Genomic DNA, 27,513 nt, shown 5'->3' with positions numbered 1-27,513 from the left:
ATCCTATGGGTCTGGAGAAAATGGCACAGCTAGGATGACTAAATAGCCCTCAAAATAAAAAACTGTGAACATGGAAAAGAAAAAGTAGTGGCACTGATAATGGAGAAGGAAAATTTAATGACAGCCTATTGGAAGTGAAGAAAATAACAGTGGGAACAGGGAGGTTAGGAAGTTAGTTAGGTGTGAGAGGGGAAGCGTTAGTTAAGAAGCGGTGTTGCCACGTCAAGGCCCTTCCCCGCGAACACCGTAAAATGCTACATGATAAAATGATGATGAGAACTATGTTAATGTACAATTTTTGAAAAAAAAAAAAAAAATAAAATAAATAAATAAATAAATAAATAAATAACGAATCTTTAGTGTCCAAAATACAAGTATGTATGATTACTGGTGCAGATCTATGAGGCTAGAGAATGAGGTGTGCTATGTCAATAAGACTATATTGAAAACTTAGTTTTTAGCACCAGAATTTACAGCAAGCAGCTTAGTATAAAGAATATGATGTTTAAACACGGAGACACATGGATTGTAGTCCTTGTCTAGCTTTTCTCAAACAGAAATCTTGGGGCAAGTCATATAATACTTAGTTTTCCTGCTGTGTAAAAACTATTTTTGTTCTGTTACTACCTAAAGGAGTACCAGGCAGAAGAGAGACACTCAATAATTACTATGAGTGTGTCTTCTACTACTACTCTTTGCTTTTTCAATTTTAGCACTAGTTATTTTCCCCATTTGAGAAGCCAGATGGCCAACATAAATGTATGCTAGGTCAATGTTCTGAGCTATTGCTCCTTATTTTTGTAGTTGAAAAACTCATCTAAACATAAGGCCTTTTCTATTTGTATAGTGCATTATGTATTACAAAGCAAATATGCATATACAATTTCATTTACTCCTCATAACCATCAGGTTTTATATCCTCATTCTGTAGATGAGAAAACAAGCTAAATGCCTAGTCCAAATGTCAGTCACATAGCAAATGGAAGAACCGCTTTAGTAAGCCTCACATTACACATCATAAATGTGCAGTAACAGGTAATACTGAACTCAGAAACTCACTTACTTTGATTCTTTGTTCTCAAGTCTGCTTCTGAAAATACAGAATGCCCTCTGGATAAATATGATACTAAAATCCTATTCAAAGTTTTCATCATTTAAATACAATTTCAGAGGAGAAACCGAATTTAGGTGTTACACAACACTTGGTCTGTGTGAGAAGCTGGATAAATATTATGACTGTCTGCTTTTCCATAGGGCTATGTATGGATAGAGGTAACACCCTTGTCTTTTCCTATTTCCACCCCACGGTAAATTAGCCAACTCTTAACAGTTAAATGCTTCTAGGAGTTGATGGATTTCTTAACAGAATCAACAGAGAAGAGGTCATTATGTGAAATCAGTAACCATATTAAATAATTTATCATACACCTTTTAAAATCAAAGCATCTACTTAGAGATTTAATGTGTCTTGAATCTTATTTACACTAATCTTCTAATCTTTGACAAAAAATGCTTAGTTAATATACAAAACTCACAAATGTAGAAAATTCTCTATTTTAATTCTTCAGTTGAATTGAAGAAATAATCTAAAACTTAATATAAGAGAATACACACTAAAATCTAAAAGGCATGGGGACAAAGAGAAATAAATACATTGTTAGAAAAAACAGCCAGATCACAGACCAACTATCAGTCATGGCTTCAAGAAAACAATGTTGACCATTATTAAACTTATTACTAGAACACTGAAAACGTACAGATAAATAAAAATCTGTTTTGCATTACCATGGCTGAGGTAGAAGGAATAAGAAAAAAGCCTTTGGACTTAAAAAAAAAAAAAAAAAATCTGTCTTCTATGAAGGTCTTCTAGTATAACAGTAAAATACTGCATCATTGTTTAGAGTAGTCCCTGTCTACTTTTCATCTGTTTCATCACCCTTTATCCCTTCCTTACTATTCTCTAATAATACTTGTGGTTTTTTTTTAAATCTCTCAAAGGTAACTTAAGTTTTTCTGACATTCAGTTTCTACATTTCAGATTACTCTTAATCCATCCTCCTCCACATCTTTGCTTAAATAACATCCCTGGCCCACGCCTGGACTGCCCCCCCCCCCCCCCCATTACACTTTACCTTCATGGCACTCGTCACCACTCGGATCACATAGGTATGTGTGCCCTCCCCCCTTCACTCACCTACCAGTTCCACAAGGGCAGGTGCTGTGTCTGTTCTGTCTGGCACTGTGCTCCTAGCCCCAGTATAATACATGAATTCAGTAAATATTTGTGAAATAAATCCTTCATACTCACAATCTAAAGTATCCAACTTTAAGTTCCTAGAGCTGCACTGATGTAGTGTAACATTCTCATTATTACTGACATTACTTTAGCAGGACCTTGTCCAATAGCAAGTTTCATCACATTCAGTGTAGTTAAAAATAATATACTAAAAAACTTATGCAGTCTTGCTTAAAAGGAAAGACTATCATCACAATTAAATGTATTCTAAGTTGCAAAACTCTTATGCTTGCAAACAAAGTACTAACAAAATTGTAGAAAATGGCATTGCTTAGGACACCTGGCTGGCTCAGGAGGTAGAGCACACAACTCTGATTTCTCAGTCATGAGACCCATGTTGGGTATGGAACCAACTTAAAAAACAAACAGAAAAAGGCATTGTTTGAGGGTGGCCTTATGAAGATGTTATTGTTTGCACTGGTGATTTATAAATAATATATATAATATGTATTACTTTCCTTAATTATTTTAAATGCATACACTAATATCAAATAAATTACCTTGCTTCTGTTCACAGTTTACAGCACAGCCTAAGATGAGTTGAAGCATCCTTCCGAGCTCTGCCGCATCAGAATGTTCTCCAATAAGGTTCACATCAGGAAGGGTAAAGTCATTAATTTGCTGTCCTAAAATCTGAATGCGGACAAAAGGATCAGAATTGCATTCACATTTATGTATCCAAATAAAATATTTGATACAAATTAGTTTGTCAGTACCAGAAACTCATTGCTAAGGATAGAGCTATAATCCCAATTCTACTCCCAATTTCTATTTTTACCTTCCATATCTAAGTTATAACAATATTCATCACCATAACTTAGACCCCAATCTGGTATGTATATACACTGAGCAAAGAAACTGAATACTCTGATATCTTCAACTGCCCCTAGAAAGACAAATTCTCTAAAGTTCAAAGCATAGCCAGAGAGATTCTGAATGGGGTACCAGAAAGAGGGGAGATTAAATATAGGTTCATGCCCCAACAGTAAGACGCTCCCTAGACATATTCACTCTATTTGACTCGAAAATGCTGATAGCCAAACACTTATTATCAGGAAGGAGAATGGAGGATTCCTTTATGGGGAAATTGGCCCCAAATGAAATGAAATATATGCAGACAAATGGGTCAGTCCCTGTCTAATAACCATACAGTGAAAAAAGAAAATCCTAAAGCACAGAAGCAGGATGAATATGGCTCTAGTGCTATCAGTGAGCAGGGTAAGGAGGTCATGCAGTGTCTGGTGGCTCACGGTAATAGGTATGAATCTGATTATCAATACAATGGGAAACCATAAAAGACAGAAGAATGACATAATCAAATTTATATTTTTAAAAATCATTCTGGCTTTAGAGTGAAGAATAAGAACAGACAATAGAAGGGAATGAGTGAAATCAGGGTTACCAACCAGACTACTCTATAACTCTAAGTGAGAGCTAATGATGGCTGGGTACAAACTGGTAGCAGTAGAGATGGAAAAAGCTGTATTTTGGAGATTTAACTAGTAGGTCTTATGATGATATCAAAAGAAGGACGGACTATAGGATTGTTTATAGGTTTTGGGCTTGAGTAACAGGATGGATGACAGGATCACTTGCTGAGCTGTGAAGATAAATGATATAAGTATAAGATGTAGGTATATATGCAGGTAAACTTGTGGGAAAGAATAGTAAAAACATAACATAGGTTTCCAGGCTATGTTGTGTTCATCTGGTATCTGTGACCACAAAATTTGAAGTAAAACTAGTTCTACTTCATGATTTTTCCCCCCAAGCCATTCCTTGACTGTTCTGATGCAGACTCAGAGGATAAACTAAGATAATCTAGAGACGGGGGTTTGCCAAGGAATCAAACTAAAGTAAGCAAGGAAGTTGGCTGTAATATAATAATGCCTGGATTCTAAACCACCTTCGCAAGGGGAGAAGAGAGCTTAATAAATGGCAGAAAAGAAAGTATAACATAAATTAATAATCATCTATAAACTATCCATATATTATAGTGAAAAAGAGCATTTATCTAATAACCACCTAATAGTTGTTCAAACCAACATCCTAAAAACTATAAAATGGAAGATTAACAGATTACTAATTTTGAGGTAAATTTTCCTTTACTTGGAACTATTGTAAAAGATAAAGTTAAATTGTCCTATAATTCTACCTCTAAGCAGTTGAGAAAAAAGTCCTTACCTCATGATTGTAATCCAGGATTCCCTTTAAAATTTTCTTTAAATTGCTTATCTGTTTAGAGAGAGATAAAACTGGGTAAAGGCCAAGCACAGATCAAATTATAATTTAACATAAAAAATTCCTGGGGGCACCTGGGTGGCTCAGTCGGTTAAGCATCTGCCTTAGACTCAGGTCATGATATCTCAGGGTACTGGGATCAAGTTGTCTGTTAGGCTCCCTGCTCAGTGAGGAGACTTTTCCTCTTCCTCCTCCTCTCCCTCTCCCTCTGCCCGTTCCCCCCTCCTCATGCTTGTTCATGCTCACTTGCTCGCTCAAATAAATAAAATCTTTTAAAAAACCTTGGAGGGCAGCCCCAGTGGCACAGCGGTTTAGCACCGCCTGCAGTCCAGAGTGTGATCCTGGGGACCCTGGATCGAGTCCCACGTCAGGCTCCCTGCATGGAGCCTGCTTCTCCCTCTGCCTGTGCCTCTGCTCCCCCTTTCTCTCTGTGTCTCTATCAATAAATAAAATCTTAAAAAAAAAACCTTCTGAATTATTCGAATCATAAATATAAAAAATAAAATTCAACAGCACATGTGAATTACCATAATAATCAAAAAAGGACTATCAATGGCTTAATTTATGTGATCTCAAGAGATTTATTTAAAAAAAACTGTTTCCGATCATGTTAAATTTTCAATGTTATGATCACACTGACAAAAATTGGGAATCTCTTAAAGTAACCTACAACATATAATGTCTCCAAATTCTCTCCACTGTCAGAAAAGACTACTGTTTCTTTAGCCAAAGTAAATATTTAGGAGCCATACAATTAAAAATACTATTATATCTTGAAATGCTAGTGTAACTGTCAGCATTGCAAGATATTTGTTGCAGCATCCTGGGGTGCCTGGGTGGCTCAGTCGGTTGGGCGTCTGACTTTTGATCTTAGCTCAGGTCTTGATCTCAGGGTCGTGTGTCTGGGCCCCACATTCGGCTCCACACTGGGTGTGCAGCCTACTTTATTTATTTTTTTAAAAAAAGATTGTATTTATTCGTGAGAGACACACAGAGAGAGAGGAAGAGACATAGGCAGAGAGAGGAGAGGCAGACTCCATACAGGGAGCCAATGTGGGACTTGATCCCAAGACTCCAGGATCATGCCCTGAGCTAAAGGCAGAGGCTCAACCGCTGAGCTACCAGGCATCTCTGCAGCCTACTTAAAAAAAAAAAAAAAAAGGCATCTTAGAAACAAGGTGATGTTTTCTATCACTCAACCACTCCAAAGCAAGGGTTTACTGGCCTATGTGTTATCTGAGTGAAATGACCAGTAGAATCACCTATACTATTTATTTGAGCTGTTATTTTTTCTTTTTTTTTTTTTGACTCAACTCATAGTTAAGTTTGTATTAATTAAATGTGTACACAATATGATCCTGTTGACCATCTACCTCACTGTACCTACTCAATGTTAGTAGCAAAAGATGTGCTAGGACAGAAGATGAAAGAACCTGTGACTATCAGGTAAAAGAGGCTTAATCATACATGTGATCCAGTGAATCAGACGTATTTTTTTCAGACCTTTTTAAGAGAAAAAATAAGTTGAAAACTTTTATAAAACATTATTATTTTTTTTTTTTTGAGAAAGAGACAGTGTGAGTGGTGGGGAGAAAGGGGGCCCAGCAGAAAGGGGGAGAAGCAGATTCCCTGCTGAGCATGGAGCCCTATGTGCAGATCAATCTCATGAGATCAGGACCTGAGCTGAAACCAAGAGTCAGATGCTAAAATGAGCCGCCCAGGTGCCCTAAAAACTTATTTAAAAAAAAAAAACTCATAAAGTAACATGTTTATACTTCTAGAAAATTTGGAGACATGGAAAATATATAATATACTTTGCTTTCTTTATTCTAGAATGCTCATTTTTTCATATTTTAATATTTGACATTAAAATGTCTCAAAAATCAATGTGTTACTTTAAAATGGTAGTTTCCTTCCCATTGAAAAGAGCTATATATTTTATAATTAATGGTATCTTGAAATTGGAAAAATACAACATAGGATAAAATATGGAGAACAGGAATACAAATCAGAACTGACATTTCCAGTTCTGAATATTAAGAATATGATAAAGTAGGCAGCCCTGGTGGCTCAGCGGTTTAGCGCCGCCTTTAGCCCAGGGCGTGATCCTGGACACCCAGGATCGAGTCTCTCGTCGGGCTCCCCGTACAGAGCCTGCTCCTCCCTCTGCCTGTGTCTCTGCCCCCACCCCCCACTTTCTCTGTGTCTCTAATAAATAAATAAAATCTTAAAAAAAAATATGATACAGGGGGATCCCTGGGTGGCTCAGTGGTTGAGTGCTTGCCTTGGGGTCCTTGGGGTCCCAGGATCGATTCCCACATCAGGCTCCCTGCATGGAGCCTGCTTCTCGCTCTGTGTCTCTGCCTCTCTCTCTCTGTCTCTCATTAATAAATAAATAAAATCTTTAAGAAAAAAAAATATGATACAGTATTTCCCCTTCTCTATATTACTGTCTTTGCCACACGATATTAAGACAATGTGTGTACAGATGTATGTTGTGTGTATGTAAGGTGGGGTATATACAACTCCTCCTTCAGTCAAGAGAGCAAGCAAACACAAATTAATTAGTAGCATTATTTTAAATACCCAGAACTGCTTTACACATTATAACATTAAAAAGTAATCATTAGGCACACCTATTTGGCTTAGTCAGTTGAGTCAATGACTCTTTGATTTCGGCTCAGATCCCCACACTGAGCTCTGCATTGGGCATGGAGCCTGCTTGGCATTCTGTCTCTCCCTCTCCTTCCACCCCTCCCCCACTCTCTCTCTCTCTAAATAATAATTATATAAATATATAATCATTAAATTGCCTATTCCTTTTTTTTTTATTATTTTATTTATTTATTCATGAGACACACACAGAGAGAGGCAGAGACATAGGCAGAGACATAGGCAGAGGGGGAAGCAGGTTTCCTGCAGGGAGCCTGATGTGGGACTCGATCCTGGGACTCCAGGATCATGACCTGAGCCGAAGGCAGATGCTCAACCACTGAGCTACCCAGGTGTCCCTAAATTGCCTATTCTTGAAAAATTATTTAGAAATTAAAACAGTAGCTTAAGGGGCACCTGGGTGATTCAGTCTGTTAAGCCCCTGCCTTTGACTCAGGTCATGATCTCAGGGTTCTGGGATCAAGCCTCACATCATGCTCCCTGCTCAGCAGGGAGTCTGCTTCTCCCTCTGCCCCTCCCCGCTGCTCATGATCTCTGCTCTCTCTCAAATAAATAAGTGAATAAAATCTTAAAACAAAACAAAACAAATGCCAGTAGCTTAAACCAGTGTCCCTTCACTCTAGCTTAGTAAACAAAAGGAATTAAATTTTGGCAGACCCAAATTTAAGCCATCAATGACTATTTTTCATCAAATATGTTTTTTGGAAGAAATATAAAGACAAACCAAGCTTAACATATCTCAAGTCTAGGGTCTTCACACGCTTACTGATTTGCATTTCTGAGTCTCTTCCTCTCTGTATCAAAAAGAAATGGTTCTAAAGCTTTCCAAACTGCCAGTCATAATCATCACTGGTCATAAAAATCAATTTAGTGTAACAAAATTATAGAGTTGGAGAAAAAACTAGTGGTTTCCAGGGATTAGGGTGAGGAGTGTGTGGTGTGGAGGTGGTCATAAAGGCAGCATCGTGGAAATCTTGCAGAGATGGAACATCTCTGTCTTCATTGTGGTGAGCATTATAGGAAACTACATTATTGCTGGAGCTACACAGAACTGTACACACAAACACAAAAGGGCAAAAGGGCACTTGATCATACCAATGTCAGTTCCTTAGTTTTGATATCGTATTATAGTCATGCAGGATGTAATCACTGGGGAAACTGGGCGAAAGGTACACAGAACTTCCCTGTACAATTTTTTGCAACCCCTTGTGAATCTAGAATTATTTCAAAATTTAAAGTTAAAATAATGTAGTGGGTTGTAACTAATATTTTTAAAAATTAAATCATCAATGAATAGAATAAGGAAAAAAACTTACTATCTATGGACATATGTTTAGGTGGACAGGAGGCTGCAATGTAAACTGTATTTCTTACTGTGGGTTTTGGCTTTCTCAAAGAAGCTTGAGAAATACTGGAACTTAAGGCTACTAAGAAGGAAATAAAAATACGTCATTCTCTTAGTGGACTCAGTTAACAATGACCAATATTTTCTCATTATTAATAATAACAACACTAGCAACTAGCATTACCTGTGCACTATCCTAAGTCTGTTACATATGCTAATTCATTTATTATTGTGAATTATTTCACAATTCATTTATTGTGAGGTAGATCCTATTAAAATCCTCATTTTACAAATGGAGAATCTGAGGTACCGAATGGTTAGAAGACTTTCCCAGACAGTTGATATGAATCCAGGCACTCTAGCTCTAGAGTCCATGCCCGTAGTCACTGACTTCACTGACATACTATACATATCTTTGTGAGCAACTTCAGGTTACCTCCGACCTTTAATTTTGGATTATTTCACTAGGCAATCTAGGTTTCCAAAGCTCACTGAACACATCAGGTGAAAGTTCAACAAATATTATATGTACGCTACTAAAAAACTATTTAACAGATGGGAAAATAAAAAGAAAATACCTTTAGCCTCCAATTATCTCCTACTTCGGTTTTGATTCTGTTTAGCCAATTTTCATCAAAATATGCAGGATCTCTGCAAATAAGAAAAAACTCGCATATTAATCATGCAGTTATCAAGATTTAAAAAAAAAAAGAAAATTGAAACTTATCCCATAACATCACTTAATTGCAACATAAAAATGTATTTGCCATTTATCTATCACCAAATAACTCAGTCTGGAGACCGAATGCAATTACAATAGATTTCTCTAAAGTCAACCTGTTATCAGCACATCATAAAATAATACACATATTATCAAAAATTAAAAGGTGAAAAATGATAACATATGGTTGTATTTTTATTTTTATTTTTTTAAATATATTTTTTAAATTTTTATTTATTTATGATAGTCACATACAGAGAGAGAGAGAGAGAGAGAGGCAGAGACACAGGCAGAGGGAGAAGCAGGCTCCATGCACCAGGAGCCCGACGTGGGATTCGATCCCGGGTCTCCAGGATCGCGCCCTGGGCCAAAGGCAGGCGCCAAACCGCTGCGCCACCCAGGGATCCCTGGTTGTTGTATTTTTAAAAACAAGTTATAGATCGATAAGTTCCCCTGAATTAACATAACTTTTAGACACAATAATATATAAAACCAGTCAAAACTGATGACAATTTTAGACAAAAGAAATATATCAATAAAAAGGTTAACATAAGCCTCTCAGTTAATATTACAATCTCCATCACCTAATACTTTGAAAGTCACCAATAATGTTATTAAAATTTCAATTTCTTTATTTTCTTAAAAGATTTGAGAGAAAGTGTGAGCATGTGGGGAAGGGTAAGGGACAGAGGTAGGAGGAGAGGGTCTTAAGCAGACTCTGGGCTCAGTGCAGAGCCCACCTTGGGGCATGATCTCACAATCTGAGCTGAAATCAAGAGTCTAATACTTAACTGACTGCACCACCCAGGTGCCCCAAAATTTCAGTTTCTTTAAATAGTATAGACCAAGAACCTATTTTCTCACATATAATACTAAGCATTAGACAAGTTGGAACATGTTTGCAAAATGCTTAAAATCTAAGATAACGGGCACCTGGGTGGCTCAGTCAGTTGGGTGTCTGCCTTTGGCTCGGGTCATGGTCCTGGGGTCCTGGGATGGAGCCCTGCGTTGGGTTCCCTGCCCAGCAGAGAGCCTGCTTCTCCCTTTCCTAGTGCTGCTCTCCCTGTTTGTGCTGTTGCCCACTCTCTCTGTCAAATAAACAAAATCTTACAAAGAAACCCAAAAACTAAGATAACATTGGTATGGCCAAACTGAAACACCTATGAATCTACTTATACTTATTTTTCTTAGGAAAACCACCCAAACTACTATAAATAGAAAGAAAAAAAGAATTTTTTAGCCCAGCATGATCCTTATTTTAAGGTTTTTGAAACCAATGCTCTAAGACATTAAATTATTTGTTCAAGATCAATACTGAACACCTATGTCTGTCCTGCTTTAGCAAGTGCTAAGTGCTATGATCTTTCCATAATGCCACAACAGTCTCCATTCACCCAAAAAACATAATGGCAATGAGAGAAGTATGTTAGGAAAAAAAAATTTACGTTTCAACTTAAACGGTCACTCAAAAATGATACATACAATCAGTACTAAATTTTGTTCAGATCTTTAAATAAAGTAATATGCTACTTATAATTTTTAATGTTATTGTTAAAGAAAAATGTACTTGGTTATAAAATTTATGAAAAATCAATTACAACTGTTTTTTAGTTACCACTGTAGAAATCTATTACTTATTTTAAAAATTTTTTATTACTTATTTTTATTATCTCATAATTGTTTTTGAAGCTTGTATTAAATAGTTTTTTTTTTTTTAAATAGCTTTTAAAAATAGTTTTATTGAGGGCAGCCCGGGTAGCTCAGCAGTTTAGCACTGCCTTCAGTCCAGGGCCTGATCCTGGAGATCCGGGATCAAGCCCTGCATGGAGCCTGGTTCCCTCCCTCTCCCTCTCTCTCTCCTTCATGAATAAATAAAAATCTTTAAAAAATAGTTTTATTGAGATATAATGCATATACCGTAGAACTCATCCATTTAAAGTACACAATGCAATGGGGACACCTAGGTGGATCAGCAGTTAAGCGCCTGCCTTCAGCCCAGGGCGCGATCCTGGAGTCCTGGGGTTGAGTCCCACATTAGGCTCCCTGCATGGAGCCTGCTTTCTCTCTCTGCTATGTCTCTGCCTCTCGGTCTCTCATGAATAAATAAATAAAATCTTAAAAAAAATAAAGTATACAATGCAATGAATTTCAGTACATTCACAGAGTTGTACAACCATAACCATGATCTAATGTTAGGACATTTCCATCTTCCCAAAAAGAAACCATTACCTATCACTCCCCATTTCCCTCTCTCTCTCAGCCCCTGGGAAGTACTCATTGCCATTCTGTCTCCATAGGTTTGCCTATTATGGACATTTCATATAAATGAAATCATACACTGTGTGGTCTTTTGTGTCTGGTGGATTCATTCATATTATAGTATGTATCACCACTTCATTTCTTTTTATAGTTTAACAATATTCCATTTATGGATATAATACATTCTGGTTATCCATGCATTAGCTGATGTGCATTTGGGTTGTTTCCACTTTTTAGCTATTATAAATAATGATGTTTTTTTTGTGCACTGTTTTGTGTGGACATGTTTCTTTGTGGCCCAGAAGTGTAATTGCTAGGTTCCATAATAACTCTATGTTTAACATTTGAAGCAAGGCCAAACTGTTTTCCAAAGTAGCTACACCACTTTATATTCCCACCAGCAATGTATGTTGGTTCCAATTTCTCCATAGCCTTGCCAACACTTGTTATTTTCTGTCCTTTCAATTACAGCCATCCTAAGTAGACGTGAAGTAGTATGTCACTGTAGTTTTGATTTACATTTCTTGATGACTAAACATGTTGAGCACTGGCCATTTATATATTCTCTTTGGAGAAAAGTCTATTCAGTCTCTGCTTATTTTAAAAAATTGGGTTGACCTTTTATTATTGAGTTCTTAAGAGCATATTCATATCTTATGGGTTTTGAGGTTTTTTCTTCCCTTAGTATTCAAGACAAAAAGCCCCTTCTCAGACATAAAACATGTTTTTTTTTGTTTTTTTATTTTTTTATTTTTTTTATTTTTTATTTTTTTCAGACATAAAACATGTAAATAATTTCTCACATCAGTGAGTTGTCCTTTCATTTTCTAAGAGTTTTATAGTACTAGTTCTTATACTTAGATCTATGATCCATTTGTGTATAGTAGAGGGAGGGGTCTAAATTCATTCTTCTGTATGTGGATATTCATACCCACTTTATTTTTAAAACAATCCAGCTTTTTTAGAAGTTCAACAACAAAATAATAAAAAATTAAGTAAGAGAAACTAATTTGAGCAACGTTGTACAAAAAGGGGAAACTTACTGGAAGATCACAGAGATATGTTATGGTATTGAAGGATAACTGGGCCTCACAAAGTAGTAGAATAAGGAAAAGCTGTTAGGAATCTGGACAGTACTCACCTTCTGTCTTTTTTTCTGTCCAACTATACCATTTCTTTCTGCAGACTGACTTTTTTCTGTTTCTCCATATACACTACTGCATACACGTTCCAAGTCTTCAACACTTCAGATCAAGCAAATCATTTAAAGACCAGCCATCATTCCATCACAATTCTAAATTCTCAGATCATTCCAATAATCTAGCTAGAGTCTGTTATTCTTTTTTTGAAGATCTGATTAGCTTTATTAAGCGACTCATGGATCCGGCTAGCATCTGTTTTTCATCCCTAATCCAATTTATATGTGACCAAAAGGACAGAGGGCTGCGAGTAGGTCACACACAACTTTAGGAGGGAAGACTGACCACATTTGGCAGAATAAGGGTGAGTTTTCAGAGAAAGTGACTGTTGTAAAATGGGCATTCTAGGGATGCCTGGGTGACTCAGCAGTTAAGGGCCTTCATTTGACCCAGGACATGATCCTGGGTTGGATTATTTCACTAGGTTGAAATAATCTAGTGATTATTAAACTAGGTTTCCTGGGTTGAAATTTCACTATTTCAAGTCCCACATTGAGCTCCCTGCATGGAGCCTGCTTCTCTCTCTGCCTGTATCTCTGCGTCTCTCATTAATAAATAAACAAAATCTTAAAAAAAAACAAAAAAACGGGCATTCTACCCCCAAAAAGTGTCCTTTTTCCTTAAAACCTCATAAAAATAGAATACAAAGAAAAGCAACAATTGAGTGAATTCTACTAAAATACTAAAGAATTATTATAAAAATAATTCAGAAATTAGAAAAAATTCAATATTTTTTGATACTTGAAATCTAAAAAAGCATAATTATTGCAAATCAAGTGTTAGTCTTTCCAACCAAAAAAGACTCATAAGGCTGGCAATCTGAGTTTGCTGCTAAGTGGCTCATGATTACTCAAAGACAAAAGCACTGAATTTATTAGATGAGTGGCAATTCAGGGTCTCACAACTACAGGATACTTAAGCTTCACCAGTAAGTTCATAAACTTATAAAAAAATAATGCTTTAAAATGTCTAAGAAGGTGCACCTGGCTGGTTTAGTCAATAGAGCATGTGACTCGATCTCGGGGTCATAAGTTCAAGGCCCAAGTTGGGGGCAGAGTTTACTTAAAGTAATTTTTTAAAATGTCTAATAAATTATATACTCTAAGATACTTAATTTGCAATTTAGAGCAATACAAGTAAATGAACTTATAAATATCTGAATAAAATATTGCAAATCAAACGCTATAATAACAGTTTGCTTACTCCTTAAAAGATTACCATATCAAGAAAGAGACCTGGGATGCCTGGGTGGCTCAGCAGTTAAAGTGTCTGCCTTTGGCCCTGGGTCGTGATCCTGCAGTCCCCAGATCCAGTCCCACATCGGGCTCCCTGCATGGAGCCTGCTTCTCCCCCTGCCTGTGTCTCTGCCTCTCTCTCTCTCCCTGTGTCTCTCAACAATAAATAAATAAAATCTTAAAAAATAAATTACCAAATCAAAATCTGAGAATCATGTCTGAGCTAGGAAAGGAAGACAACAAAAACCACTGCTAAGCAGCAATGGTAATATATTAAGCACTGAATCAGGCACTTTACATTCATAAGGACTTTGCAAGAGAGATATTATTATACCTGTTACCATTGAGGACTATCAGACTCAGAAATCAAGTAATTTTTCCCAAGTTCGATCAGATAATTAAGTAGCAGAGTTGGCAATACAATCATTTTTGTTAAAACAGATCAGTAGAGTCCGACATAAAACTGGTTCGAGCAAACAACATTAAGGTCCTCTGCCTCATTATCTCCATGCTGAATAAACTAGGTCACAAGGAAAGAAAGACCAATATCATTCATGACACTGTGTTCATTAAGGGCAGGTATTTGTTCTTATTCACTCATTCCCAATACCTCATGTCTGACACCTAACAGGTTCTCAAAAAAATACCTGGAGTCTAAAATACATTTGGAAAGTGACAGTACTTTTAAGCTATCCAACCTACTACTTGGACAGAATACAGCCAAAATTGTAGTCTTACAGTTTTCTTACATCCAATGTAACTTTTCCAAGTAATAAACTTTGATTCAATATGCAAGCATCTAGCCATAACTCTGTTCCTATAAGTAGTTTACAATTTCAGCAATGTTTTCTAAATACTCCCTAATTAATGCTCTCAGGCTGTGAACAAACAACATAAAGGTAATTTTCTCCAAAATCTTAATAGATCATAGTTCTACACAGACGTGTAAATAACAACTGATTAGCTTACTGGAGTATTCTTCATGAGTAAGAAGCTATCTTTAGCTTCTTACTATGTCCTGACTCTTGCTAAGAAAAACAAACAAGCAAAAAGAACCCATGAAACACACAAGACCATTTCCTTATATTTTTCCAATAACATATTTGACTATAACTTATGAACCAGTCCTAGCCTAAGCTAAAAAATACAAAAAAAGCACTTAACTTTAATCTGTAATATTATTCCAAGAATATATTATCTGCTGCACTTGCCTTCACAAAAACAAACATTAAATTTCATTTGTACTGCTAAGATTACTTAAGCACTGTAATATTCTTATTGAACTCAAATTAAGATGGACCCAAAACCAAAACTATATTTTGATTCCATCTCTTAGTATGGCAAATATTAGTACTTTCTGGATAGGCTGATTCTTTGGTCTATTTTCTAATTATCTTTTAATTACCCAAAACAATCATTTTGGTTCCCTGCTGTTAAATGTGTATTCAAGACTTAGCTATAATATTTAAATTTCACATCCATAACGACATCAAAAAATATAGCAAAGTATTCTTAGCCTCCACTAATCAAAATAAGCAATAAAGGCACATAAGGGATAGGCTCTGAGCCAAGGACACAGGTTACTATAAAAAGACAAGTATCCATGTAAGAGGCTTTCTAACTGTCCACAGCTTGACCTCATTTTCTCTCTTTTGGTCTTATCTATTTTCCTTTCCCTCTTTCTTGACGGCCAACAACTGAAATGAGATTGATTGATTGATTGATTGATTGATTTATGATAGTCATCAGAGAGAGAGAGAGAGAGAGAGAGAGAGAGAGGCAGAGACACAGGCAGAGGGAGAAGCAGGCTCCATGCACTGGGAGCCCGATGTGGAATTCGATCCCGGGTCTCAGGATCGCGCCCTGGGCCAAAGGCAGGCGCTAAACCGCTGCGCAACCCAGGGATCCCCTGAAATGAGATTTCTAAGTGGGTTTTGGGTAGAAGACAGGGAGTTTAGTTTTCGATATAATAACTTTGAAATGTCTTTTAGGCTTAAATGGAGACATTGAATAGATGATGAATTAAGTCTGGAGGTCAAAGGAAAGATTCATGCTGGAGATACAAACTTAAGAGTCATTAGGATATGGATGATATTTAAATCCATGAGACTAGATGAAATCATCAAGGAAGTGAATGCAGAAAAGAGTAGAGGAGCAAGGCCTGAGTCCTTAAGCACTCCAACATTTGGAAGTAGGATAGAAGAGGAAAATAAGCAAAGGAAATACAGATCATCAGGTGAGACAGGAGAAAGGTGTTACCCGGAGGGTAACAATATCCTGGAAACCTAATTTTTAACAGCTTACAAGGACGTAAGTCCTTTGAATGCTGCTGCCAGGTCCAGATAAAGACTGAGAATGGGCCATTAGAATCAGCAATGTGTAGAGAATTGGTGAGCTAACAAGTGCAGTTTTAATAAAATGGTGGTGGTTAACTATAATAAAATAAAATGGTAACTAAAAAGTGGATTTAAAAGAGAAGAGAGAAATCCGAAAACAACTGAGTACAAACTATTCTTTAAAGAAGTTTTTGCTACAAAGGGGAGGAGAAATTGGCTGACAGCAGTGAGATCAGAAGTACTGTTAAAGAGAAAAGAAGTAACCATTGCTCACTACTAGTGGATATGATCCAGCAGAAAAGGGAAAAGTGATGATGTAAGAAAAAGGGAACAAATTGGTTCCAACAAATTGGTTCCAACAAATTGGTTAAGTGATGATCTTGAGTAGGTGAGAGGCAATGGGATGCAATATACAAAGTATAGGTACTGACTTTAAGACAGGATCCTTCACCACCAACCCACACATATGTGTCATAACAGGCAGCAAGGTAAAGTCAAACTAATGCTGGTAGGTGGGTACATGTAGTCATGGGATTCTACAGAAATTGTTTTGTTTCAACGTCCTCAGAAGTAGGAGGTATCCCACCTTGTAAGGTGATCAGATAAGAGAAATGAGAGAGGAGGTAGTGGAAGTTTGAGAAGAGAAAAGTGTGAGATAGTCATCTGGAAGAGTGGGGGAATGAAAGAGCTAGGGAAACACAGTATGACTGTGAGATCCCATAAGGTAACATTGCAGTTTTGTGGTGAGAAATTTAAAATGAGATCCATCAGCATGTTTGCATTATTTTTTCAGCTGGGTTCAGCTGCATAGGTAAGAAGCATTAACTAGTAGGACATTAGCTTTAACCAAAGTTACGGCTATGCTAAACAAATACAATATGAGAGGGGCAGAGAAGCTAAAAGTGTATATAAGGGAGTAATTATGATTGACCATGGAATTTTAGTTAAATAAGAGGAGAGAGTGGGCAGTGAAGGTGGACAGTATTAAGATCCTACTGGCACTAGAGAATTAAAGAATTATTGGAAGCTTGATACCAGAGGAAGTGAGATAGACAGGAAACAACCACTGATAATAAGAAAACTGAGATTATGGATGGATTACACACTATCAATAATTATAAAGTATGGGGTATGACCATGGGAATGAGTGGCTGAAATCTAGTAGAAGACCAACGGAGAAGAGTTCAAGAAATTGGTAGGCAAGGATATGAAGATCACCCAAGTATATATTCAAATCACAGAACGTAGATATGAATAGTACCAGAAGGAGCCAATAGTGTGCCAGGATCCCATATTGTTGAGAAATGAGAAGGAATGAGGGCAGCCCGGGTGGCTCAGCAGTTTAGCGCCGCCTTCAGCCCAGGGCCCGGGATCAAGTCCCACGTCAGGCTCCCTGCATGGAGCCTGCTTCTCCCTCTGCCTGTGTCTCTGCCTCTCTCTCTCTCCCCCCCCCCCGTGTCTCTCATGAATAAATAAATAAAATCTTTAAAAAAAAAAATGAGAAGGAATGATCACAACAATGAAGAGTAGTAAATGATGTCACAAGATTCAAAACTAGGGTTTTAGGTAAGATGCTGGAGAATGGTCTGGAAGCAGCACTAAGGAGCACCATCACCTCTGGGCTACGTGGTACTTAAAGACTGTAGGAGAAAAAATAGCCATCACTTGAGAAGCCTGCAGAAGTAGCATCAGGGGAGAACTAGATATCTTTTAGAGCCAAAGCTCGATCAGGCGCGCTGATCGTTCTTTGGCACAAATACTGCAGGTTAACCAAGAAACACAGGCTTAAGAGCATAGTCAATTCAAATTCTTGCTATCTCATATAAAAACATTCTGTGCTCTCTGAAGTGGATTCTGCTTTGTAGATTTTTTTTTACCAATATTAATTTTCTTCAAACCAAAGAGTTGAAAATAGAAAATTCATTTAACAATCACAGTTCCCTCAAGACTTAAGGGGAAAAGAAGTTTTCATTTTGTATTTGTTAATGTACAGATATGAAAGGATAGAGTACATCTTAATGTTTTTAGTAACTGCTCTATAGTAAAAAGTACTTAAACAAAAAACTAATTATCACAGGACACCTGGGTGGCTCAGTGAGCGTTTGCCTTTGGCTCAGGTCATGATCCCAGAGTCTGGGGATCAAGTCCTGCATTGGGCTCCCAGGCAGGGAGTCTGTCTCTCCCTCGGCCTGTGTCTCTGCCTGTCTCTCATGAATAAATAAAATCTTAAAAAAAAAAAGTATCTAATCATCTATGGATGATGTCTGTCTAGTCACTAGGCAGATCAACATAATTAAAATTCCTGAAAATATGGGAAATAAATCTTTTAATAAATAGAGCAAAAAATGAAAAAAATCAACTCCTATATAAAAAAAGTAACTCAAACTGCACCACAGACCTAAATGTAAGTACTGTAACTATAAAACTTCTAGAGGAAAACAGAAGAAAATCTTAGTGACCCTGGGTTTGGTAAACATTTTTTAATGCTGGCTTAGGCAATGGAATGTACGACTCTCGATCTCTGAGGTTGTGGGTTCGAGCTCTATGCTGGGTGTAGAGATTACTTAAAAAATAAAATCTTAAAAAAAAAAAAGAATAAAAAAAAAAACACATAAAAGAAAAATATATTAGGGCAGCCCCGGTGGCACAGCGGTTTGGCGCCACCTGCAGCCTGGGGTGTGATCCTGGAGTCCCAGGATCGAGTCCCACATCAGGCTCCCTGCATGGAACCTGCTTCTCCCTCTCCCTGTGTCTCTCTCTCTCTCTCTCTCTCTCTCTCTCTCTGTGTCTATAAATAAATAAATAAAATCTTAAAAAAATAAAATCTAAAAAAAAGAAAAATATATTAGATTTTATCAAAATTTGAAACTTGCACCTTGCAAAGATACTATTAAGAAAATGAAAAGGGAAGCCACAGATTGGGAGAAAATATTTTAAAACATGTATCTGAAAAGGGACTTGTATTTAGAATATATAAAGGAACTCTACATTCACTAACAATTTAAATAAAAAACAGGCAAAAGATCACGGGAAACCATTCACAAAAGAGATATACATGAAAAGATTCTGGACATCATTAGTCATCCTAGGGATACAAACTAAAACCACACTGAGTTACCACTAGACAGCCACCAGAATGGCTAAAATAAAAAAGACTAACCTTATATACATGAAATTAATTTAATACTGTGTATCAACTATACTTCAATTAAAAGAGGGGCACCTGGGTTGCTTAGTTGGTAGAGCATGTGACCCTTGATCTCAGGGTTGTGAGTTCAAGTCCCATGCCAGGTGTAAAGATTACTGAAATATAAAACCTTAAAAATTCCTGAAAAACAAAAAAACACTGACCTTAGCAAGTGATGGTGAGACTGTGGTGAAATGAGAATGTTCATACACTGCTTATGGGAGCATAAATGGCACATTCACTTTGGAAACACTTTGGCAGTTTCTTAAATATTAAACATATACCTAACCATATGTTCCAGCCATTCCACTCCTGGGTGCAATTTTACTAGAGGGAAATGAAAAGCATATGTCCATACAAAAATTTGTATGCTAATATTCAGTTGCCTTATTTGTAATAGTCCCAAACTAAAATAACACAGCTGTTCCTCAGCAGATGAATAGATCACAGTATATCTATACAATGGCATATGTATGAACTATTACAGTCAACAACATGAATGAATTTCAAAATAGTTATGTTGCATGAAAAAAGCCATACCTTCTCCCTCAAATAAGAAAACATTTTGTGGGAGTCCATTTATATAAATTTCTAGAAAGTGCAAATTAGTCTACAGTAATGAAAAGTAAATCAGTGGTTGCCTGAGGATGGGAAGGGCTAGCAGAAGGCAGGGACTGAAACACTTCTTGAAGTGACTGATACGTTCATTATCTTGGCTGTGGTGATAGTCTCACGGGCATCTACATAGGTAAAAATTTATCAAATACTGTATTTTAAAAATGTATAATTTACTATATGTTGATTTCATCTCATGAAGGCTACAAAAAAGAGGAAAGCACTAAAAACAAATGAACTATCAAGCCATATGGAGAAATCTTAAATGGAATATTGCTAAGTGAAAGAAGCCAATCTGATAAGACTATATACGGTTATGATTCAATTACATAACATTCTGGGAAAGGCGAAACTATGAAGACATTAAAAGGATCAGGAGGGGATCCCTGGGTGGCTCAGCGGTTTAGCGCCTGCCTTAGGCCCAGGGTGTGATCCTGGAGTCCCGGGACCGAGTCCCACGTCGGGCTCCCTGCATGGAGCCTGCTTTTCCCTCTGCCTGTGTCTTTGCCTTTCTCTCTCCCTCTGTGTGTCTCTCTTGAATAAATGAATAAAATCTTTAAAAATAAAAAATAAAAATAAAAAAATAAAAAATATCAAGAGTTGCTAGGTAATCTACAGCAGAGGGAAGGATGACTTGGTAGAGCACAGGGGATTTTTAGGGCAGTGAAACTACTCTGTGTGATACTATAAAGATGATACATGTCATTACATATTTGTCAAACCCCTACACAGAATGTACAACACAGAATGAACTTTAATGTAAATTCGGGACTTTGGGTGATAATGATGTTTCAGCATAGGTTCATCTGGTATGGGATCTTGATAGTGGGGGAAGCTCTGTGTGTGGTGGGGCAAGGAGTGTGTGAGAATTTACCATATTTATGCTCAATTTTTAAAAATGTTTTTTAAAATAGTAAAATATACACAGCATAACATTTGTCATTTACACTAAAGTGTGCAGTTCAGTGCCATTAAGTGCACTCACAGTGTTTGCAACCATCACTATCATCCACCCCTAGAACTTTTCTGTCATCCCATATTGCAACTCTTTCCCACTTCGATTTTGCTGTGAAACTAAATCTGTCCTAAAAAAAAAAAAAAAAAAAAAAGGGATCCCTGGGTGGCGCAGCGGTTTAGCGCCTGCCTTTGGCCCAGGGCGCGATCCTGGAGACCCGGGATTGAATCCCACGTCAGGCTCCCGGTGCATGGAGCCTGCTTCTCCCTCTGCCTATGTCTCTGCCTCTCTCTCTCTCTCTCTCTCTCTCTGTGTGACTATCATAAATAAATGAAAAAAAAAAAAGTCTATTAATTTAAAAAAGAGGGGGACATAAACTATACGGACAAAAATAGAGAAAGAAGACAACAGCAACAAAATTTTAGAAGCTGGAAAATAGATGAACAAAAAAATGACTAAAAGGCTTGACAGATTAAAAAATTACACTAAAAAGAAACATACTTAGGCTCATTCGTATTTTATAAAATTTCTGTTGAAACCACAGAAGGATAATTTTTTTACTTCTCAGCTCAGACAAAATGAAAAGATTTGCAATTTCCAGTGAAACTCTGCTCAGCACCCACATTCTTTTTGGCTTTCTTCATACCTCTCTGGTACTTTTGTTTGAGGTTCCAACCAGAATTAAATCTCAAAGCTCTACAAGGCTCAGGATATATGTATTTTCCTCTTATGTTATACTATTCCCTAAGTGACTTAATCTACACTAATGGCTTTGATTAAGAGATACCCAAATTGATTCTGGAAGTATGGACTTCTCTTCCATACTTTAGACCTGTATGATCAAATGCTAACTTGGCATTTTCTCTTGATATCTCAATACTACTCAAGTTCAATGTCCCCCAAACTAAACCCATGATATATCCAGCACTCCTCCACAGTAGATCCCCTTTAAGCATTCCCACATCACTCATTTGCACCCCTTTCTGTGTACTTGCTTAAGCTAGAAACTTAAAAGTCAATTTTGATACCTCTTTTTTATTCCACTACCCCATATCAATCACCAACATTTGGTTTTCTCTACTATTTTGAGTCTATCCATTTTGTCTCTCCTTCACTATCTCCTAATCCAAAATACCGTAATCTCCCTTCCGATTTTACTACAAATTTCTTTCTAATTGATCATCCCTCATCCTTATGGCCTCTTTTATTTATTTATTTATGGCCTCTTTTACTTAATTTTACATCTGCAGCCAGAATATTTTCAAAATGTAAACCAAACTAGGATTTAATCAAATAAAAACTCGAAAGAAAGAAAGAAAGAAAGAAAGAAAGAAAGAAAGAAAAGAAAAGAAAGAAAAGAAAGAAAAGAAAGAAAAGAAAGAAAAGAAAGAAAAGAAAGAAAAGAAAGAAAAGAAAGAAAAGAAAGAAAAGAAAGAAAGAAAGAAAGAAAACTGGTGCAGCCACTGTGGAAAACAGTAGGGAGGCTCCTCAAAAAGTTATTTACAATAGCCAAATTATGGAAACATCCCAAACGTCTATCAACAGATGAATGGATAAAGAAGATGTGGTGTGTGTGTGTGTATATACATATATATATATATATACAATGAATGTTACTCAGCCATCAAGAAAAGAATGAAGTCATGCTATTTGCAACATGGATGGAGCTAGAGAGTATTATGCTAAGCAAAATAAGTTAGAAAAGACAAATACCATATGATTTCACTCTTATGCGGAATTTAAGAAACTAAACGAGCAAAGGGACAAAAAAGAGACACACAGGGATACCTGGGTGGCTCAGCGGTTGAGTGTCTGCCTTCGGCTCAGGGCGTGACCCTGGGGTCCTGGATCAAGTCCCACATCGGATTCCTGAGGGGGGCCTGCTTCTCCCTCTGCCTGTGTCTCTGCCTCTCTCTGTGTGTCTCTCATGAATAAATAAATCTTTTTTAAAAAAGAGAGAGAGACGCAAAGGAAGAAACACTCTTAACTGCAGAGAACAAACTGATGGCTACCAGAGAGTTAAATAGGTGATGGGGATTAAGGAGGGCACTTGTGATGAACACTACTAGGTGTACGGAAGTGCTGACTCACTGGGGCACCTGGAGGCACCAGGGTGCTCAGGGGTTGAGCATCTGCCATCGGCTCAGGTCTTGGCTCAGGTCTCAGGTTGTGATCCTAGGGTCCTAGGATCAAGTCCCCCATCAAGCTCCCTGCAGGGAGCCTGCTTCTCCCTCTGCCTATGTCTCTGACTCTCTTTCTGTCCATGTCTCTCTTTCTCTGTGTCTCTAATGAATAAATAAAATCTTAAAAAAAAGGAAGTGTTGACTTGCCATATTGTACACCTGAAATTAACATTACACCGTAAGTTAACTAACTGGAATTTAAATAAAAACTTAAAAAAATATTATATAAATCTGACCCTGTCCACCCTTCCCTGCCTCTCATATCGCTTGGAATAAAGACACAAGATTCTACATGGTCTGGCAACATCTCTCTTTCCATTCTCATTTTGTAACATGCTCCCTCTCTGCTTTAGTCACTCAAACCCTCTCTCTTTCGGTGGTGGTGTTCACCATACTCCATCAGCTTGTAAGGCCTCTTCTGTGTATGGTCTTCTGCATGTTAAGAAATCTATTACCAATCATCTTTCAGATTCAATTTTTTTATTTTTTCAGGTAAAATGTGACATCTTTGGTTAAGTCAAATGCATCTCTTTACAAACTTTCATAACATTACGTATTTCTGCTCTGTAGCACTAATTAAATAGCAATTTTGTTTTCATAGTTATTTAAAATCTGTCTTTCCCAAGGTTCTAAACTCTCTGAAGGCAACTGCCCTGTAGGTTTTGGCTTACCCTTGTATCACCAGTGTTGGACACAAAGTAACCCTCAATAAATATCAAAGGGACAAAAAGGAACTGAACTTCCTTGAAACTGTACATATACAGATATTAAAAACAGATAATATGCAACAATATGAATGAATCTCAGACATTATGTTGACTGGAAGAAGTCAGACACAAAAGAATACATACTGTATGATTCTCTTTATAAGATGTCAACAAAGTAACTACTGGTGTAGAAGTCAGAGTCATGGCTATCTTTGGGGAAGGGATACGGATTTAGGGAGGGTCATGGGGGAACCATCTGGGGCTAGATATGTATTTCAACCTGGGTGATGGTTATACAGATGCGCATATGCACACACGAATTCATAATTTTTTAAGTATACTTTTCTGTATATGTTTTACTGTAACAAAAGGAAAAAAAGGCAACATTTTGGGAGGAAAAAAGGTCAAAAACTAAGTACTGATAAGAAATAGGTCTACAAGACCTTGGTAAATTAATCACTTTGCACAACATCATGTATGCTATAATCTTGATTTGGTAAAACAATATATACGTATGGTCCTTCTTCTCCTGGTTTCTGCAAATGACAGAAATCCTACCCTAACTTAAATAAAAAATTCATTTACTGACACATACCTGGAAAGCTTACTTAGCTTCAGTGAAACTCTCGAGACCATTCAAACGCTAAAAATTATTAGGGCACCACACAGAAGTGACCATGAAAATCAGCAGATTACTGTTCTCAGGGTGCTAGAACTAAGAATGATCAGGTTTCAAATGAGCCTTCAAGCTCCACCAAAAAGTCTGTGTACCTATGTATCTGGAGAGGTGTGCCATGTACTTACAGACAAAAGCAATAGCAAGGTAGTTTTCAAGCATGAGTCCCTAGTTCTAAAGACATGCAGATTTTCTGAAATGTAGGCATCTGAACTGTGTTTCAGATGGACAATTCTATGTAGCCCACTGCAAAGTGAACAAGAGCAAGAATTCATTTACTGTTCATATTGATTCTTAACAAAACTGCAGGAAATCTTTTTACTCATATGCAAATCACAAAGCCTACTAAGAGCTCAGTGCTTCAAAAGACTAAAGTATATCCCAAATCACATCAAACCTAAAGATTCCTTAAATTTACAAGTTTTATTTAAAAATTTCCTAAGTCAAAAGTTGGAAATAGTCATACAATATCAACTTTACCATCTATTTTTTCAAGTACTTAGAAGAATCAGGTATGTTTCATATATCTCAAATAAGTATGTCATTCTTTCATTTGGTAGACATGAGTAACCATAATGAAGGCTGAATCATGAAAAACTGATCATATTTAGCCATTTGTGATCTACAAAGGACATTATCATCTGATTCAACTAAAAATAAAACATTATGATAGGATACAATGGTGAACAAAACAAATTCTCTGCACCTGTGTGAATCTTACACTGTGTGTATATATACATGGGTGGTGGGGAGGGAAGCAGCACAAAACAAATGAACATATAAAATGGTGTTACATACCTTTGAGAAGAACATAAAAGGTTAAAAGGGATATAAACGGAGCATAGATGAATGGTAGTCACTTATTTTATGAGTGGTCAGGGAAGGCCTCACTGATAACATTTGAGCAAAATCCTTAAAAAAGAGGGAGTAAGCCTCTAAATTCTTCTACAATGAGAAAATCTCATCACTGGACATGAAAATTTCTGCCAAGTTTATGCTGAGAAACACAAGAGCAAATAATTATGCCAAAACCAATGGCATGTTATAATAATTATACCTTTAATTAAACCTTCAGCCAGTCAATCTGCACCTAAAGGATATGCCAACAAAATTATCACTGACATTTACAGTTCTTATTCTACATATAACACACACTTCATGTAAATTTATTTTTTGTCCACGTTTTCAATCTAATAAATATTCACATATAAGAACATACAAAAAGATAAAGCAATTTATTCTTACATTTTTTGAAGAACCTGGGCCATCACAACCCCATTCGTTAAATCTTCTACGGTCTGGCATGGTGCATCCACGTTAAATGTCTGGATCTGGGTGGGGAGAAAAAGAGCGGGGAGGGTTAGAGGGGAGATTCCATGGTTAACCATACAGAGTTTATATGTTTCTTTTTGTGATCTCATCTTGGGAGTGGAATAAATTTTTTTTTAAGATTTTTATTTATTCATGAGAGACACAGAGAGGGAGAGGCAGAGACATAGGCAGAGGGAGAAGCAGGCTCCATGCAGGGAGCCTTATGTGGGACTCAATTCCGGGACTCCAGGATCACGCCCTTAGCTGAAGGCAGGCGCTCAACCACAGAGCCACCCAGGTGTCCCATGGAATAAATTTTAAAAAGCAAAAAAGTTGGAAAAGTTTTCCCTTATGGGAAATTTCCTACAGGTTCTCTCTTTTTTTTTTTTTTTTTTTAAAGATTTTATTTACTTATTCATGAGAGAGGCAGAGAGACACAGGCACAGGGAGAAGCAGGCTCCCTGCAGGGGGCCTGACGGGGACCTGATCCCAGGACCCCAGGATCATGCACTGAGCCAAAGGCAGATACTCAACCACTGAGCCATCTTGGCGTCCCACCTGCAGGTTCTCATTGTAATTTTTCCCTTTGGGTAGTAAAGAAATTGTGGTGGATACTTAGTGACATCCCAGCATCCATTCTGCTCACAGATAATCAATCTAAGCAAGTCATGGTACCTTCATCCCCTCTACTAGTGATTGACTTAGGACTCACAGGGCAAAGACAATCTGAACCAAAGAGCTGCAGAGTGATGCTTAAACTTGAGTTTCTAGGAAAGAAAAGCCAATCTCCTCTTGATGTGAACAAGTATGTTACCTCAAATGCCACCAGCAGTCATATTAGGGCTCTTAATGGAAATGGGATACATTTTAGGATGAGGCCAATGCAGTGTATGACAAAGACGGATACAAAGAACTAGGTCCTTGAGGCCAAAATTGAGCCACTGAATTACAAAAAACCGTAAAGCCTATTATGTGAGATAAACTCGTTTAAGACTGGCCAGGTTGACAGGACATCTGGGTGGCTCAGCGATTGGGATCTAGTCCCACATTGGGCTCCCTGCAAGAAGCCAGCTTCTCCCTCTGTCTATGCCTCTGCCTCTGCCTTTTTCTCTCAGCTTGTGTCTTTCATGAATAAATAAATCTTAAAAAAAAAAAAAAAAAAAAAAACCTAGCCAGGTTGAGGGACACCTGGGTGGCTCAGTGGTTGAGCACCTGCATTTGGCTAAGGGCATGATCCCGGAGTTATGGGATCAGGTCCCACATCGGGCTCCCCATGAGAGGCCTGCTTCTCCCTCTACCTCTCTCTGTGTCTCTCTCATGAATAAATAAATAAAATCTTAAAAGAAAAAAAAAAAAAAGACTGGCCAGGTTGAGACTTCTTTTACTCAAAACCAAAACCAAAATACCTCTATACAGATGTAGAAGTCACATTCACTACAGTTGAAATTAGATATTCAATTCTGATTTTAAATGTATTCTGAATTAGATCTAACTTTGCAGAAAACAAAACACCCAACTAAATTTGCACTGATCAGCATGACATGGTTGAGAAATAGAAATTATTTCCATAAGAT

The 27,513-nt window shown here is 37.2% G+C and overlaps 1 protein-coding gene across 2 annotated transcripts in view; it reads right to left on the bottom strand.

Moving 5' to 3' along the window:
• Positions 1-27,513, bottom strand: part of HOOK3 (hook microtubule tethering protein 3) — a 110,254-nt gene that overhangs the window by 75,371 nt on the left and 7,370 nt on the right. For both annotated transcript variants that reach the window (XM_077849386.1, XM_077849387.1), the window contains exons 2-5: positions 25,874-25,959; positions 9,134-9,206; positions 4,481-4,531; positions 2,797-2,929 (exon numbers count right to left, since the gene is read on the bottom strand). In XM_077849386.1, the coding sequence (XP_077705512.1) occupies positions 2,797-2,929; positions 4,481-4,531; positions 9,134-9,206; positions 25,874-25,959 (343 nt within the window). The remainder of the gene's footprint in view (positions 1-2,796; positions 2,930-4,480; positions 4,532-9,133; positions 9,207-25,873; positions 25,960-27,513) is intronic.

The sequence above is a fragment of the Canis aureus genome, chromosome 15 (genome assembly GCF_053574225.1).
Source record: "Canis aureus isolate CA01 chromosome 15, VMU_Caureus_v.1.0, whole genome shotgun sequence".
In the NCBI taxonomy this organism is placed as follows: Eukaryota; Metazoa; Chordata; class Mammalia; order Carnivora; family Canidae; genus Canis; species Canis aureus.
This window is presented reverse-complemented; position numbering and strand designations above follow the sequence as displayed.